The following is a 17,480-nucleotide window of genomic DNA, read 5'->3' on the forward strand; positions in this document are numbered from 1 at the left end:
AAAACTGGCAAATCAGTAGCAACAGTTTATTCAGAATAGTAACTGACAAAAGGTATAACTTATTGGCTATTTTAACATGGTTGCCGGCAGAGTAAATGACATGACAGGATGGCTAGATGAGCGCTACCCGCGGGGAGGTCGGTAGGACAGCGGTTAAGGACGCAGCCCTGTATGGCTCAGATTGTGTACATCGCCTGAGGTGAAACTGTGAGCAACGGTACGCGATTATGTCTGTAATAAGAAAGATTTCATTTGGACACCGTGACACCTCCACCGCACGGCTCTCCCTACACTTTCAAACGTCCCTTTCGCGCACTCGGTGCATTGTGGGTATGGAATTCCCAGGGCTGTCCCTCCTGAAGTGCGCATGCGCAGAGGGGAAACTCCATGATTTTTTTTTTTTTTGGCACGGAATCCGAAGGAAAAAATAGGAACTTGGAAACAGGAACGGGCGAAAACGCGCTCCAGAAAGTCAAAATCTGAACGCAGGGCAACGCCGTGCGGTCGAAACAGGTCCGAGGCAAAGAAACAGAGCGGTCAAAGGGAGCGATCGCCCGCGTAGCGCTCGACCGGGACCTTGGCGAATTTAAAGTCATTTGCGACAATGCAGCGGGCGCAATAAAACCCTGCGTTATTGCCCTTTGTTTTTAGCAGGACGGGGCAGACGGAGGCACTAGGGGGAAAGCGAGGAAAGCGAAAAAACATCAAGGCCCATCTAAATAACAATCGCTCAAGTGGCAGACGGCTCGTCAAGCGCCGTTGTGCGCGGCGCAGGGAAGAAGCAGGAAACTTGGTAAACAGAGGTAGGTCCCTGCCTGCTGCTCCCTCCTGCCTGCTGTCTGTCTGTCTGTGTGCGGCTAGCTGTTAGCTGTTAGCCGCTAGCTGTTAGCTGCCGCTCGCGCAGTGGCTGCGCTGCCCCCGCAGCTGCTGCTCGCACCGTTTCCCCAGCACAGCTGCGGCGGGCTGGCGCGCGGCTGGCTGCCTGTCTGTCTGTCTCGCGCGGACCGTGTGGGCCGTGCAGACGGGCTGCAGACACACGGTGCGCGCGCTGCCTGGGCTCGGGACGTAGGTAGCGCACGCAGACATGGTGGATTTGTTTACTCATGACACAAGGTGGATGCGGCTCGGTCGGTGCCGCTCCGAATGCTCCCTCGGCTTGGCTCGAGCAGCTGAAATAAATTTAAAAAAAATAAATAAATTAAAAAAATAATTAAAAAAAATAAATAAAACAACAAATCTCCTGTGTGATACTCGTGCCTCGCGGGATGTACATAAATAAATTGTAGTCGTGTTCTTCAGTTCGCTAAACCGTACCTGGCGGTACTGTCTACATAGCGAAACGTGGCGTTTTAATCTGCTTTTCACACGAGAACTTCGGGGCAACTTGACACTGTGTGTCAGTATCAAAGTGTTTGTTTCCCTTAACGTTACCGCTGCATTTAAACATAAACCGTGAATGACATGGATGATGGAATACCATCCTGCACTCGTAAGTCCAAGACTTTTTTTTTTGTTTTTTTTTTTTTGCTATACTGAAACAGATATTTGTAATTTATTTTAATTAAAAAAATCTATTACAGTCTTTTCTGTCAATAATATATTTTTCTAAGAAAATAGTTAAGAGACTGATACAGATAATATTATTCAAATAGAATTTGGGGGGGGGGAATCAGATTGTCCCTGACAAAATACACCTTTGAGGTGTGATCAAATATGATGTTATGATGGGTTCTCTGTGATATTACTTTAAACGTCAGATTGTGCAATATTGAAGCTTAAGTCCACTGTCATCCCCCCCTCCCCCCCGCATCCAAAGCTGATATAGTAGTGATAGTCAGAATGACACCGGGGGGGGGGGGGGTGTCGGCTGATGGGTGCGAGATGCGTATCTTTCCTTGATGTGTGTAGATTTCAGTCCGTTGTTATCCCATACATATTCACATGTTCTCTGAATGTGGAAAATGCTGTTGAAGCAGGGGCGGCTTGGAGACGACAGCGGGATGCTCATACTCGCGGTGCTGCCCTTGTGCCAAGTGGCGCTCTGCTCTCCTGTCACAGATGTAACCCCACTTTGTGCTTCCACTGCCTTTCTCACTCTTTGATGTGCTCTTCTTTTATCTTTACCACCATTACCTCTTTCTTTACCGCTCTCACTTTTCTTGTTTTCCTTGCTTTGATTTTTCTTTTCCCTCCTTTCCTTTCCGTGCCCGTTTTTTTTCCCCCCGCTTTTCTCTCCTGTTGGTAGCTGCTGTCACACAACGGGGAGAAAGTGACAGTCAGGACTTCAAACGTGGAGCCCAGTGACACATTTCACACCTCCTGATTACCCCGTTCTTCTGACCCTCCCTCTTTGTTTACTCTCCTGTATAGGCAGAATTTACAACCGGCTCGAATATTTACAAACCTGTCTCAACTACCGTCTCGGTATGGTTAGGGAAGGGGGATCCGTTTCTCATCGTGCCTTAATTGGTGTTGTATCAGTCAATTACAGTTTGCTTATATAAACTTTGTGTGTTGCAGCTTGTGACGACGAGGGATATTAGGTAACTCCTAAGCACAAGAAAGATCACTGAAGTTTGAACAGGGGCCGTCGGCTTGTTCCGGGTCCCACTGCGTCCTTTTCATTCCAAAACCATGTGTTTTGACGGGTGGATTCCATGGATGACGCTGATCAAGGCTTTATAAAGATGAAAAGGTATGGATGTGGTTCTTTCCTTCTTTTTACGATTATGTTCTCGGTTGGTGCAGCAGCCTTTCAGAGCACGTAGAGGCACTGCTTTCGTGACTTTGAGAAGGTTGCGTAACTGCGTCTAACTGCAAACTCAAACATTTAACGTTGTCCAAGATATACAGCGTAATTGCGGACAAAAGTTGCAGTAATGAAAACTTCTGACATTCTTCTGGTCATTTTCTCCATTTCTCTTTTCTTAAAAAAGCATATAATAAAGCAGTGTGATTTTTACATTTTTATATTTGGTTATTTTTAACCATTATGGATCTTGGATGCATTTTATTCAGCCGTTTGTGTATCATGTGGTCGTCTGCTTTTCTTGCCTCGTTTCTCCTCCAATGTCTCCACTCCTGTATCAAGGTGCTGGAAGCCTGAGGTGAGAAAATGACGGGAGGCAGCGAGAGTGGTGCTGGAGACAAAGACAATGTCCCCACGTCAGTTGCACAGGTTCCTGTTGGCTGGCAGAGGAGAGCTGAGGATGGGACTGTGGCCTACATCAGGTAAGCTTGAGTTCTGGATGCTGAAGATATCTAAACGCTGACATATTTCAGGATGCATTTCTTACCAACGTCTTCGTTGTTTATCCACCGCTCCTCGTGACCTGTAGCCCTAGTGGTACAGTCCTGTCATCGGTGGAGGAAGTTAAGACGTACTTGTTGACAGACGGTACCTGTAAGTGTGGGCTGGAGTGTCCGCTGGTCTTGCACAAGGTGAGAGGCTTATATTTATTTGAAGTACTTGTTCACTGTCTAGGATTCATCCTTGTTTTGGAATGTAATTAAGGAAAAGTCTGTCCAACTATTATGTGTATTTGCTTGAGATGTACGGGGTTGCAGACAGTGTTGAGCTTGACTCAGAAATACAGGGCACAGTCAGTCACTCATACTTGCATGTGCTACAAGCAATTTAGATAGACTAGTTCACCTGAAGTGTGTGGTTTTGGTTTTGGATTTCGGGAGAAAACCAGAGGAAACCCACACGAACACAGGGGTAACGTGCAAACTCCAGATAGACAGAAGCGAATTCAAACCCATGTGAAACTCAAGCACTACCTGCTGTGCTACCATGGTGCCCTTGGAAATGTATAAAATGCAAAAAAAAAAAAAAAAGAGATGGTTGTGAGGAATCACATAACTAGTGACATTTTCCCCCATAATTTATAGTCTTTGGGAGAAAAATCTCCAAGTCACCCAGTATAGTTACATCGCCGGACAGGAGCAAAACGTTATTGTCTGTGATTCTTTGGTATCTGATGGACTGCAGAGCTCTCTCTTGCTAAATGTATACACGTTTGTGTATACACGATCAGCCACCCTCACTGAGTCATCTTTTCCCACAGGTGTTTAACTTTGACCCTGGAGCACTGGCTCAGCAGCGAAGCCAGCAGCCTGGGAAGACAGAAGAGGACATGACCAAGCTCTGTAACCACCGTCGGAAAGTGGTTGCCATGGCCGCACTTTGCCGCAGCATGCAGGCTTCTCAGCTGCCCCTTCCAGCCCGTGGGACAGGTACAGTCCATAGTAGTATTAAACATGCCCCTCCCACTTCCAACACATCCTTGTACAAGCCCTGTTTCAGGACATCCATGTTTTTCTCTGTCACAGCTAATACAGCAACAACAAACTGTAAGAGGACAAGGAGAAATATGCTTTGTTTGACTTCCACCTTTATGTGCTCTTATTCTAGCAGGCAGTAACTCCGGTATTGTGGAGAGCAGGGAACCGCGAGAGGACGGAGGCCACTGCACTTACTCCCCCCGGCCTCGCCTCTCAAGCCAGACCAAGACCAGCAGTAGCCCTAGTCCCAGCCCACGTGGAGGGAGCGGAGGAAGCAGCAGCAGCTCGCCCCAACTGCCCTCCGTCCTCTTCCCTTGCAATGGATCGTTGCCCCTCTCTCACTCAAGCTCTAGCTCGCCGCATTCTCCCGAACTGACTCAGCTCCCACGGAAGCTTCCCCCCACGTCCCCAGGGTGCGGACCTTTCTCTGGGTATGGGACACCTCAGAGGTTCCCCCACCTGTCCCAAAACGTAATACAGAACCAGAGAGCGGCGTGCACGCCGGACCCGCCGGCTTCCCCCAGCCTGAGTTTACACGTGAATGCTTATTCACTGGACGTCCCTCTCTCCTCCCCCTCTTCTGTGACAGTGGAAATTGGGAGAGTCGGGCAAAGCAGCCAGCAAGGAGCCAAGCTAGGCTCCCCATCCCCATTTTCAAGTTGCCCCTCTCCCTCCGGGAGTTTGGACTGCTCCTCTCCCCAGCCGCGATCCCGTCACTCGTCAGCCTCGTCCCCATTTTCTGAACAGGGCTCTGGAATATCTACAGCTGCCTACCTCCCTGGGGCCAAGTTGTCCTGCCCCTCTCGCTCCCCGTTGCCGTTAATCACACGAGGGGGTTCTCCCAAAGCCTTTCCCCCGATCAGTCCAAAAAGCAGACTGGAGGGCATGTTGCAGCAGTACAAGGACTCTGGGAACAGTAGTGCTCCACCAATCAGTAACAATCCTACCCAGGCCCGCCATGCTTCCAACAGCCAAAGCAACTTCAGTGTTCCCACACCTCTCATAATGTCCTCTTTCGCCTCTGACAGGAAGAATGCGCAGCAGACGGCAACAGCAGCCACGAACCCTGGTGTAGGTACGGGAAGCGCTGGTGCTGCCGGCTTTCTCGGACTGCCTCTGAGCCAGCTCCTGACTCAACAAAAGAACCAGCAGCATTCTGCCTCATTCCCAGCCAGCAGCCTCCTCTCGGCACAGGCACAGCTGGCCAGCCAGAGAAGCCAGATCCAGAATCCAAGCAATAATGCTGGTGTCAGTACTGCAACCACCTCTGCAGGCACTGCGAAGGAGGCCCAGCAGTCCAAGGTATTCATCAGCACTTTGCACAATAGCATTCGCCCTACCACACGGCCTTCACCCGCAGCTCCCCTCCTCCTCCCGCACTCCGCCATGTCACGGGCTCCACGTGCCCTTTCTATTGCTCTTCTGGACAAGGCATCACGCCGGAAGCGTCAGCGCAGGTCGCCTACGGTACTTAGCATGCTGAAGGAGTCTCAGCTGAGGAGCCTGAGGACGCCTGGAGAACTTACAGCTCTCAGCGCCTCATACCCCCCTGCTTCTGCTTCTACCTCAGCTTTGCACCCTCACCTGGAGAACCACTTGCCTCTGGCTGTAAGCCAGCCTTCTGTTTCCTCCGAAATCCCCAAGCACTCTGACTCGCAGGACCACAAGAAGCTCGCAGTTCCAGCCGTTGGACCTCCACAGCCCCCAGCCCAGCCCCTCTCTGCCCTCCTGCACTTGCTTAGCGTTCAGAGCACCCAAGCTGCAGCCACCCAGGCTTCTCCAAACCCATCACTGACTGCACTCAGTATCCAGCAGGACCACATGCTTTCTGCTTCTCCTGGTTCCTCTGCTCTTCAGCAAGCACAGTACCACCCACAGACCTCTCACCAGCAACCCCAAAGCCTTGCGTGCTCCATGGAGCAGCCCAGCCAGTCATGTTCACCACAAACCTTCACTCAAGATGGTGTGTCTGAGGAATCTGACTGCAGCTCTTCCACCCTCAAATGCAGCCAGAGCCCTAATGTCAGCCTCAGCCAGGCCCACAGCACCACCACACCTCTATCTCAAGATGTCAGCAGCCAAATTCTTGGTATGCTGGGTCAGCTGTCATCTTCAGTTCTTCCATCTGTTTCCTTGGTGGAGAAGAACTCGGGGCTAAAAACAGAAGAAATTGGACCTGAGGAAACCAACAGCACATCTCAGCAGAGCCATGATAGCAGCACAGCAGGTGAACCTTAACTCAGTCTCATGTGTTTGTTTGTCAGGTTGTCAAGACTGAATCCTGCTTGGCGGTAGTTGGTTTTGGTTATTGATAGTGTAAATGAAAGGACCACAACTTGTGAGGAAAGTCTTTGGATAAATAATCAGTTTTTCAGTGTCTGACAGTGACCAGGGGGCATCCTATTCTCTACCTCCGGCACTGAAAACTTCTGAGATTTCCTTATGAGAGTTATGTAATTCATATGTAGTATAAAATGTGCATAAAATTGTGGTTTCCCCCTTTGAGACTTGTACTAAAGACAGCATACCTCAGGCAGTGTTTAATACGATAGTATGCACTGGTTGGATTTTGTAATGGCGCTATTTCAGAGTACGGCTTAGGCAGTACTCCTTAGCATTAGCCACTATACAGGATTAAGCGGTATTTGTCACACATTATATCATTATATATTTCTTTTTTTTTTTTTTTTTTTGGCATGTGGCATAAAATTTCACTTTGCCCTTGTGAACCCAAGAATGCTTAGCTCAAGTTTACTCATCTGGTGGATAGGATGTAGGCTTATGAGCTACATCCTATTTATTTGTAGAAAAGTGCAAAAACTATAGAAGAATTTGTGGCGACAGCTGGTAACATAGTGGGTAGAGCTGCTGCCTTTGGACCCAAAGGCCACAGGTTTGATTCCTACTTCCGACTGTAGTACGCTTGAGCAAGGTGCTTACCCTAAAATTTGCTCCAGTAAAATTACCCAGCTGTATAAATGGGTAAGTAATTGTAAGTAGTTTAATGTTGCAAATCACTTTGGAGAAAAGCGCCATTTGAATTACTAAATGTCATATAAAAGTATGTAGCTTATTGGTTAAAGGCATGTAGCATAGCAGTTTAGGTCACGGATTTGCAACCTGACAAGTGCCAGCTCAAGCCCCTCTTATGACTGTTCTGGAGTAAATACTTACACCAAATTACTGCACTAGAGTAACCTGTTGTAGAAAACACACTTTGGACTGAAGTGGACACTAACAGTTAATTAACTACTTAAATTAATCCAGACGTCACTTGCGTGTCAAGCGCTTGTATTATAAGAATCGCGGCTTATGAGAACATGTCATTTGTACATTAAAATTTACTCAATGAGCCATCAGTTACAAGAATCAATTATGAAAACAGAAATTTCAGTTCAAAACGCAAGCCTCGATGAGCATGGAACAAGGCGAACAGCCCGCCTACGTGTGGTATGGCTTCTTCTGTGCATCTTGTCTTGTAGTTGAGAACTTGCTCGCAAGCAACTTGGAAATTTAGTGTTTTCTTTCTTTCTTAAAGTTATAATAGAACAATGTTGCACATTAAGCCAAAAAAAAGAGTGTTAAATGAAGTTTAAAAGGCAAAGGTTAAGTCTTGCCTGTCATTGTAAAACTTGATGAAAATGATGAAAGGCATGGAATGGTCTTAAATGCCAATATCATTGCGAATAATTTTGCACGACTGTCTATATTGGTTTGGTGCAAGTGAAACTTGAAGTATAATTCAGCAAAGGGGGTTTTAAGTACTCTGAGAACTGCCTTATTACGTAGTTTTCTAGTAATTTTCATCCTGTAATATTAATATAAACATGTAAAAAAAAAAATTTTTTATTCTTCTCAAAAGCACCTTATAATAAAGATATGTTAGGAACCGGAAGAAATTTTAAGCAAATATCAGCATATAAAAATTATAATATAAATAAAAGCAACAGAATCCATATTATTTGTACACTACTTGTCCAATGCAGGGTCACAGTGGTGCTGAGTCTAGTCTGGGAAGCCAGTCCTTCGCATGGCAATCACAGGCGCACTCATTTCCTTTCTGTCTCTCACTCACAGACACACACACACACACACACACGCACGCACGCTACAGGCGGTTTAGAGCCACCAATTTCGCTGAAAAATGTCCTTTGAATTGTGGGTGGAAACCGTAGCACACAGAGGAAAACCACGCAAACAGAGGGTGTATGCAAAGTCCACGTAGACTGAGCCAGGTACAACCGCTACCACCGTGCTGCCCAAAAACAGCAGAATAAAATAACAAAAAATTAAAGTAATGTAAGATAAATAATGAGGGGTTAGGGCAATGGAGAAAAAGTAGTACACAAATGCATAAGAAATTTGTAAGCATTTTAGAACATGTGGGTCTTAAGCCTGAATTTAAGGGAATTTTATGTAGTTCTGATACTCTGAACTTGTTTTCAGTTAGTTTATTATATGTTTTAAAATTAGGACAGGAATTTTGCTCATTTAGTGAAGATGGGTGGATATTTGTGGTTCGTGAATTTTTTTTTTTTTTTTTTTTTTTGCCCCATTTAAATAAATGGCATTAAGAGTTCGCAAACATTCACCTTATGAGCAGATTATCAGGAAGGCATTCCATTTATCTGAGGGAAGCCTGTGAATTGTAATAATAAAAAGTTTAGAACCTTTTTGAATATATAGTGTTGTGTGTTACACTTCATTTGGTTGTACCACCGTACTTAACCTGTGGTAGAGGAAGCTCTGGGATCTCATTCAAGAATTTGCATTTACCTCATTGTAAGCTGTGTTTTTCACCCTTTCCTGTAGCTTCTCTCGTGCCAGCGGACCCTCAGGAATCCCCAGAAACAAGGCTGCCAGAAACTTGTAGCCCTGGGTCTGTCCCTGGCCCTGGATCTGTCCCTGGACCTGTCCCCACTCCTCCTAGTGCACCAGGGGACCCCTCCAGCCCGCTGCAGCTGGGGGAATCCTTCCCCTTCATGAATCAGGATCAGCTGCTGCAACTGCTGTCTGCAAGCTCTGGCTTGCCCTCCCTACTGGGCCCCCCATTCTTGGGTTCCCCACCTCTTGGGCTGTGGATGGGTGGCCAGCAAGCACAGACTTCACTGCAACAGAATCAGCAGCAGCAGCAACAGAGTGGCCTGTTAAACCAGGCATCCCAGTTAAACCTTTTGCCTTCCTTAGTGGGAGCTCAGGGAGACTTGCCACTTAATCTATTGAGTCTTTTAAACCCGCCTCCCCCTCCTCAGACTGCGCCACCTGCTGCAAACCAAGTGGGAGATGTGGGCGAAAAGCCCGGCCTCCAGGCGTTGCTGGTAGCCTCCTTGCTGCTCAGCCAGCAGCAGACTGCAGCCATGCTCCCCCTGGCGGGACTTGGCCAGCTCAACCTGGATCTTCTCCTTCAGCAACAGCAACAGCAGCAGTTCCCTCCCCTCCAGGATGGCCTTGCTCTGGAGAAGACTCCAGTGCTCTCAGACTCAGTGCTCTCAGGCCCTGGGCTCCAGGAGGCCCTGCAGGGGATCTCTCCCCCATTGGAGGGTGCTCTCCAGGCTTTGCAGTCACTCTTGCTCCCAACACCCCTGCCACCCCCAGCCTTCCTTTCCCTTAACCCTGCTCTGTTGGCTGCTGCCCTGGGTCCCTCCGATCCTCTGCCAAGCCCACAGCAGCAGCCACCTCAAAACTCCCAACAAGCCCATACTCAGGTAGGCATCAGCTGGGCCTAATCAGTAATCTTTTAACTTGCATTGCACCATCCCAGGTGTTCAGCTCTAAATACATGACACTTTAGTTAGTTATTAACCACAAGCATGCTGTTTGCAGAGAGCACAAAGTGTTTCGTTATGCTACGTGTCATATTCACTTTTAATTTAGCTGTTTGTGTCTACAAATTCCACATTTTTGTTGCAAATGTTGTATTCAGTCCTACCAATATTGTGTGGCTGATGTCACCATGTTCTCTCCAAGGGTCTGAGGAAGTGTTGATGATTTGCGTATACCTGTGCAGGTGACCCTCTCCAGTTCTTCCTTGGGCTCTGCCTCTGTGTCGTGCTCGTCCCTGGTGCCTGCCTCCGCTCCTGATGTAGCAGAAACTCTGTCACCCCTGTCAGGACAAGGCAAGAACAGCTCTTTGTTCCCTCAGCTATTGCCCCCCCTGCTGGCCCCTGGGGTACTTGGTGCGTAGTACACCGTCTTCCTTTGTTTTCTGAATGGACCAGTTCGGCTCTGAGAACCTGTAGTTAGTGTTGCTTTTCTTTGCATGTTTCCATCTATTTTACTGCTCCTCATAAGCGAGGAAAAGATATTCTACTAGATAGTCCGGCAACCACCTCGTTGTAGCAATTCTGGTGAGACCGCAGCGCACCGTATTCATGGAACCAAACCAGCTGGTGGGAGAGGGATGTGCTGACTATGAGAGAGACGTGATTGTTAAAAATAGGGAAACAGTGAAGAGCTGCTTCCACCTAGTGCTTTGATGGTGAAGTACACCTGAGTCCCCTGACGTGGTGGTATTCATCAGATGGGTTCAGGTGTCCAAGTAACACTGGGTAACCGTTGTGTTCGGATACCCCGCTTTCTCGGTCACAGTATGTTTCTATCCATTGTCAAGTCAACAGAGCACATACTTAACAGTTTTTCTCTTGTTTCTGCGTGTTGTGTTTACTGCGTTGTGTGGCAGGTGCGACAGACACACGGGACATTGCTATAGCTGGTGTGATAGCTGTGTCTCATCTGTCGTTGCAGGTGACATGTCAGCGATAGGAAACAACTTGCTGGGTGGTGGACCTCTGCTTTTGCCCCCTTTGCAGGCCCCCGCGCTGGGCATGCCCATCCTTCAGGGTACAACATCGGGCCTCAACCCTCTGGCCTGCCTCCTCAACAACTTGCAGGTACCCTTGGTTTGGATCACCGTGGATCTGGCTCCGCCTCTGATCCAATTATGTCCACTCTTTGTACTGTGGTGAAGGAGTGAGGTAATGGAACTACATCTCTGTCACTTCCTCAGCTTAACATGGGTCCTGGCCTTGCAATGGGAGGGGAGAAGCCATTGAGCCTCCAGGATACTGTTAGCCCCACGCCTCAGGAGGACATTCCAGCCAGTCAGCTTGGCCCAGAGCCTGCACCTTCCCCAGGACATGCATTAGAAACATCCCAGCAGAGGGAAGGGGCTACAGGGGCCCTGCTTGACCCCTATAGCTCCTTTATGGACACCATCTACACTTCTTTCCTCCAGGTCAGCGGCAAGTGTCCTGAAGGGGTATCTTGTCACGCTGAGGGAGGTACCCAGAGTTCACCCTCCTATTCCGGAGACCCCTTTGCGCTGCCCACCCAGCCAAGTTCACCTCCCTCTCTCAGTCCTCGCCGAGCATGTTCTGTACGCAATCCTGATCTGTCCCGTCTGGGCATGGAGGTGGCCCAGTCCCCGGCTCGAGGCACTCCAAAACTTAGCGAAGACGATACTTCGTCACCCCCTCCAAGTAAGCAAGGGGCTGCAGAGGGCCACAGCGACCCTCCTCTACCACCTGCTTTCCTGGAGGAAGCGAAGACCGACTGTTCCTCCATCTGCCCCTACAGCAATGGACTGCCCTCAGGCCCAGCGGCTGAGGCAGAGGTAGAGGGGCAACCCCCATCACAGGGTTACCTTAACCCTAGAGAGGGAGTTAATGGAACGGGGCAGGACAGCATGGCTCACGAGGATGCCGTGCAGGGAAGGGTGAGTCCGAGGTCACGACCCACTGGATTTGACCGAATCCTTCCTGAACGTTGCTTTTTTGCACACCTTGCATCCCTTCCTCTTCTGTCACTCGCACAGGGGCCCACGGGGCGGACATCGGGAGCGAGGAGAGGACGAAAGAGAAAGCAAACGTAAGTGAAATATCCCAGACAGCTCAGTAAAACTACAGGTCATCCAAACGCTTTACATTTTGAGTTAGTGCTACATCTCTGTCTTGTTAAGCATATTGGCTGAGAATTTTACCATGAGAAGTGTATTGTGTGGTTTTTATTTTAGCAATATGGATACACGGTCCCAGTAGTGTATTGCAGCAGCAGCCTCTTATGTGAAGCCACGTGTCATCACTTCTTTTTGTGAGTGACGGGAGTTGTTTCTCTCTCTGTGTTAGACTGCAGAGGATGCCGGGAGGCCCTGGGGACATGCAAAGTGGGGCCACTGAGGAACAGAGGGACACGGTGAGACAATCATAGGCACTGTGAACATTAGCACGGAACAAGAACTGTGTCTGATGTATGAGTAATCCACTGCTTTAAATACTAATTAATTCATAGTTGCATAGAAACCGGGTTCCCACCTGAGGAACGTCCTGGAACTTAAGCCCAGGAGTAGAACAAAGGAGCTGAAGTATTACATCAGGTGTTAAGATTATTTCTTTGTTGCACATTCTTTACAACTTTATTCTACGTAATGCTGTACTACCTCCAGCAAGGGGCTTTTTCTTTTTTTTTTTTTTCTTTTTTTTTTAAAAAATACTATTGACCCGTTGCAGGACTTGACATTTCCTCTTTGGTTACCACAAAAAGTAAACAATACAGAAATCGATTATATAACAACACCCAAGAAACTAGAGAAAACTATCTGAAGGAATGAGCGCTATACTGCTTGTGAAATGAGCCAAATGAAACGTCATAGATGCTGGACTGTGGGTTCGGTCTTTTGTGCTGATTTCTCTCTAACTCGCTCATTGTTAGTAACCCTTTGCCCAAATAATTGCAACCATTTCAGTTTTCGTTACCTGGGTCTTAAGTTACCACAGGTGAGTAGTGCAGTCAAGTAGAAGTAGTGTTATTAAAAAAAATGAAAAAAACTCAGCGTTGACATTTTTCCACTGCAGGGTCACCATGGTCTGGAGCCTAGCCTGGAGGTATAGGGCCACGGTGCAGGCAGGGTACGCTCTGGAAGGGATGTCAGTCTATCTCAGGGAAACACACAGAAAACAGTCACTCAGACATGCACACGAAAGGGGCAGTTCAGACACCACACACACATTGATTGAAGCCGCTTGTCCCAAGCGGGGTCGCAGCGAGCCGGAGCCTAACCCGGCAACACAGGGCACAAGGCTGAAGGGGGAGGTGACACACCCAGGATGGGACACCAATCCATCACAAGGCACCCCAAGCGGGACTCGAACCCCAGACCCACCAGAGAGCAGGCACAGGCCAAATCCGCTGCGCCCCCATTCAGACACCAGTTTACCTGAAAAACTTGTATATCCACGTGAACACAGAAAGAGCAGTATTTGAACCCATGTCCAAAGTCATACCCAGAGCTGTGGAGCACCCAGCACTACCTGCTGCACAACCGTAAAAGTGACTTAACTAGTTTGAAAGAGAGATCAAAATATTAAATCTGAAAATATAAATCAAGTGCAGCAATAGGAGTGTACATTTTGCAGTTAGATTCTTTCCAATCATTCTTTCATAAATACTTGAGTAAAAATAACAAGTATTATTGGCAGAAACTACTCTAAATTAAGGGGATGCGGTGGCGCAGTGGGTTGGACCGCAGTCCTGCTCTTCGGTGGGTCTAGGGTTCGAGTCCCGCTTGGGGTGCCTTGCGACGGACTGGCGTCCCGTCCTGGGTGTGTCCCCTTCCCCCTCCGGCCTTACGCCCTGTGTTGCCGGGTAGGCTCCGGTTTCCCGTGACCCCGTGAGGGACAAGCGGTTCTGAAAATGTGTGTGTGTGTGTGTACTCTAAATTATACAGTTGCTCCAGAAATTTACCAAAGTACAAGGTACAGAGTCAACATGGTTTGTCATTACCCACCTCTGCTTTTATTTGTCTATCACACTTGGGGTGTTTCAACATAAGACCCCCTCGCTCAGGTGATGCAACCTGGGTTGATCAGACTCCAGCCTGTATCCGGGTGGCGCTACCTTGAGGCCATTTCTTACCTCTCCTGATCCACAGCCATCAGACACCCTCTCCGCAGCATCAGTAGCAGCTTTAATGGTCTTTCCCTCTGACTGCATATGATACCCAACACATTGTACACTACACCCCACTTCCAGTGGGTACACACCTTGTCCTCTAACCTTCCATCATCTCCCAATACTTAATTTTCTTCCTGTCATTGGTCTCCTTCATGTCTTCTTTCCATGGGACTATAAGTTCCAGCAAGACAACCTGTCCAGGAGCTTCAGACATCATCACAGTGTCTGGTCTTTGCAACATCTCTGTGATAGAGGCTGGAAATCTCAGTAGCCTTCCTATGTCAACCAACAACTGCCTGCCATGTGCAGTCACCAGAAATCCAGAGCTGTTTCTGGGTAGCAGTTCTGCTCTTTCACCCTCCCTGACAAACACTATAGCTCACCTTGCTGTTCAACAGGTCCTGCAGGTCCTATTAGTATTGCTCACACTGATAGACTCTCCCACAACGTTGAGCACCTGGTCATGGGGCCAACAATGGCTCCCCTCACTGCTCACAGGATGTGCTCCAGTATCTATCTCTTTGGACATAACAAGTGTGATGGAGGGTCAACTTTTCCTCAACTGAACAGGTTAGATTTTGAAGCCATCATAGACTGCCTGGTTCAAGAACTTCATATGCTGAGGCTCTACTCTCCTAAGCTCTTCCCACCTTGTCCACTCCTAGTCACCTGTCTTGTTGAGTGCACCTCCTGGGTTTCTCCTGTTCCTGGGCCTTGTCATCTCTCTGTACACTCAACTTCCTCCTTGTCCTCAGCTCAGTGCCCGTACTACAGCACTTCCCTCACGTGTGTCCCCTGAAACTCCTCCTGTAGGCTCCTGAACAGGAACTTTAGCTTGTTGCTCTGCCCCTACAATGCGATGCTGCTCAATCTACGAGGTAGACCAAGCCAGCTACTGATTGAAGATCACAGCAAATTCTTCGATAACCTTCTCCTAATGGGCTTTCATTTACTAGTGCTGCTTTAATGATGTCTAAAATAAATTTTTTATAGTAGTAGTTATAATATTCAAAAGATGATGCCTATGTTTCAGTCGATGCCATACGTGTTTCACTCCTGGAGAAATATGAACCATTTTCTAGCCCTTGGCGCCTGGTGCTTGTGGAGGCCGTAGAGAGACAAGTGTGTATCATCTGCTCCTCTCCCAACTGTTGACACCATGCATTCAGTGGATGGGAACGTAGTAATCCTTGTTCACACCCTTCCCATCAGGAAGGAATATTGACCAATCTGTTGAACTGAATTATTCCTTGTAAAGAAATAAGCATCCTAGTGCTTCAGGGAATGCTGGGAATTTTTTCCCTACACATGGAGAAATAGGGTGTTGGGAGATGGACTCTTGCTTTCTGTTGCTTTGGCATCTGTTACTTTTGCTCATCACAATGCTGTTTGAAAGCCTGAGTCACACTCAGCTGTGGTCTCACTACACTCCACATTATTGACCAAATTCTGATCCTTGCTATATCATGCATCCTGCAGCTGACACTTCATTTTAACAACATTATGTATGGGGTTCAAATAATATTTTAGGAATAAGCACAATTTGCATGCTCTTAATTATTATGAGAAGCCTTATTTTTAATGCAACTTTTTTAAAATGAAATATTAATGTATTATTGTGCTATTGAATTAGGTGGCAGAGCAGCTCAGCAGGTAGCAGTGCCTTGCAGCACCTCAGCTACGGGCTTCAATGTGGCTCGCTGTGTGGAGTTTGCATGTTCTCTCAATGTTCTTGCGTGCTTCCCCATACAGTCCGAAGACATGTTTCATGCGAATTGTGAATTGGTGACTCTAAATTGCCAGAGGTGTGTATGTGCGAGTGGCAGTGTGTGATTTTCCTGCAACGTTCTGGCATCCCATCCAGAGTATACCCTACTTGCCTTGCGCTCCATGCGTCCAGTGTAAGCTCTGGACCACCGTGACTCTGCACTGAAACAAAGATCTGATACTAATGAACGAACGAGCGAATCACGCTGCCCCAGTGTCGTGAAACGTTACGTTCTGTACTGGTTGCCAGCGGCCAGTGAACCCTGCCTTTCAGTTGTAGTGCTGGGCCTTGGTCTTAGAACTGAGAATCAATTAATTTTGCTTTCATTTTTCTTTTAGGTGGTGCAGCCGAAACCAGAGAGGTCGGTAAAGGGGAAGAGGAGAAGGGTGTTCAGATAGATGTGCCCCAGGGACACCAGCACCGCAGCACCCAGCAATACTGCAAGACTGTTAAGGCGAAAGGACGTGTGCTGTCAGCGCGTTGCGTTCTGATTTCTGCCACCCACTCCTTCTGTACTCGTTATTTCAACAAACCTTTACGTTACGGTCCGTAACTAAACTCGCCTTGTGTCACGTGTTGAAGGAAGGGGGAGTGTGAGCAACAGAAGTTGTGATAGATGGAAAGGAATCAGAGAAAAGATCAGAGGGATTAGCTCCACCCCAACCAGCTCTTCATTTGAAGTGTGTGCGTGTTTTTTTTTTTTTTTTTTTTTTTTTGGTGAACATTTTAAATAGCGTACATGAGTCTTAGAATTAAGTCTGTGAAAAGTGTGTGGATGTGTGTGTGTCTGCACATGTATACTACATCAGGGTTACAAGGGTTGACTTGAATGCCAGACTACAGGATTGTGGCTGTGAGGCCTAGAGTGTACTCTGTGTGTGTGTGTGTGTGTGTGTGTGTGTGTGTGTGTGTGTGTGTGTGTGTGTGTGTGTGTGTGTGTCCTGCTGTTACTGAGCCTGCTCCGTGACGCAGTCCCACTTGCCTGCAGTTGCACCCTGCATGTTCAGCTGTTCTTTTACACTTGACTAGTAGCCTGGGGCTCCGATCCTGTCGGCTGGCTCTCTCAAAGGGATCCAAATCCACGCTCCCTCCCCCAAACGAAACCTTGAAGCGACCTGGGAATTTCTGTTGGAACCGCAGTTTCTTCCATTCGATTGGAAAACAGGAGTTAATCGTGTCCCCGTTCTTAAATTCAGGTGTGTTGAGCTGTGTGTGAGCGGTAGTGGCATTTTTCTCCAGTAGGAATAACACTGAGTCATAGTAGTAGTGGGTCTTTCGTACGACTGACTGCCAGTTCTTATTCAATATAGGCACCCGTTACTTATTGTATTTAAATAATGAAAAGTTATAATGAAGCAGATTATGCAATTTTTACTATTGGATTTTGTATATATGTACAGTTTTAGTATTTTATTTTGTACTTTTTAGAAAAAGTTTTCAACCCAACATCCTTTTCATATTCATGGTTGCTTTTGTT

General features: G+C 47.6%; 1 protein-coding gene across 3 annotated transcripts; it reads left to right on the forward strand.

Moving 5' to 3' along the window:
- The first annotated feature begins 390 nt into the window (after nucleotides 1-390).
- On the forward strand, nucleotides 391-16,709 carry mbd6 (methyl-CpG binding domain protein 6). 3 transcript variants are annotated; one of them, XM_029248005.1, is made up of 13 exons: nucleotides 391-803; nucleotides 2,521-2,695; nucleotides 3,092-3,231; nucleotides 3,339-3,441; nucleotides 4,071-4,239; nucleotides 4,418-6,514; nucleotides 9,100-9,992; nucleotides 10,295-10,463; nucleotides 11,032-11,177; nucleotides 11,294-12,001; nucleotides 12,101-12,153; nucleotides 12,411-12,477; nucleotides 16,342-16,709. In XM_029248005.1, exons 3-13 carry the CDS (start codon nucleotides 3,116-3,118, stop codon nucleotides 16,399-16,401), a joined length of 4,581 nt encoding a protein of 1,526 aa, XP_029103838.1. In that variant the 5' UTR covers nucleotides 391-803; nucleotides 2,521-2,695; nucleotides 3,092-3,115; the 3' UTR covers nucleotides 16,402-16,709. The 3 variants fall into 3 exon arrangements, with proteins under 3 accessions (XP_029103838.1, XP_018597822.2, XP_018597821.2); XM_018742306.2 differs by having other exon boundaries at nucleotides 10,295-10,403; XM_018742305.2 differs by having other exon boundaries at nucleotides 4,421-6,514.
- Nucleotides 16,710-17,480: the final 771 nt, after the last annotated feature.

The sequence above is a fragment of the Scleropages formosus genome, chromosome 22, assembly GCF_900964775.1.
Source record: "Scleropages formosus chromosome 22, fSclFor1.1, whole genome shotgun sequence".
Lineage (NCBI taxonomy): Eukaryota > Metazoa > Chordata > Actinopteri > Osteoglossiformes > Osteoglossidae > Scleropages > Scleropages formosus.

Excerpts from the sequence above, each read along its gene's own strand:
- mbd6 (XM_029248005.1), top strand. The coding sequence starts at position 3,116 with ATGACGGGAGGCAGCGAGAGTGGTGCTGGAGACAAAGACAATGTCCCC. Across the intron at positions 6,515-9,099 it reads CCATGATAGCAGCACAGCAG|CTTCTCTCGTGCCAGCGGAC; the intron begins GTGAACCTTAAC and ends CCTTTCCTGTAG. Across the intron at positions 9,993-10,294 it reads CCCAACAAGCCCATACTCAG|GTGACCCTCTCCAGTTCTTC; the intron begins GTAGGCATCAGC and ends ATACCTGTGCAG.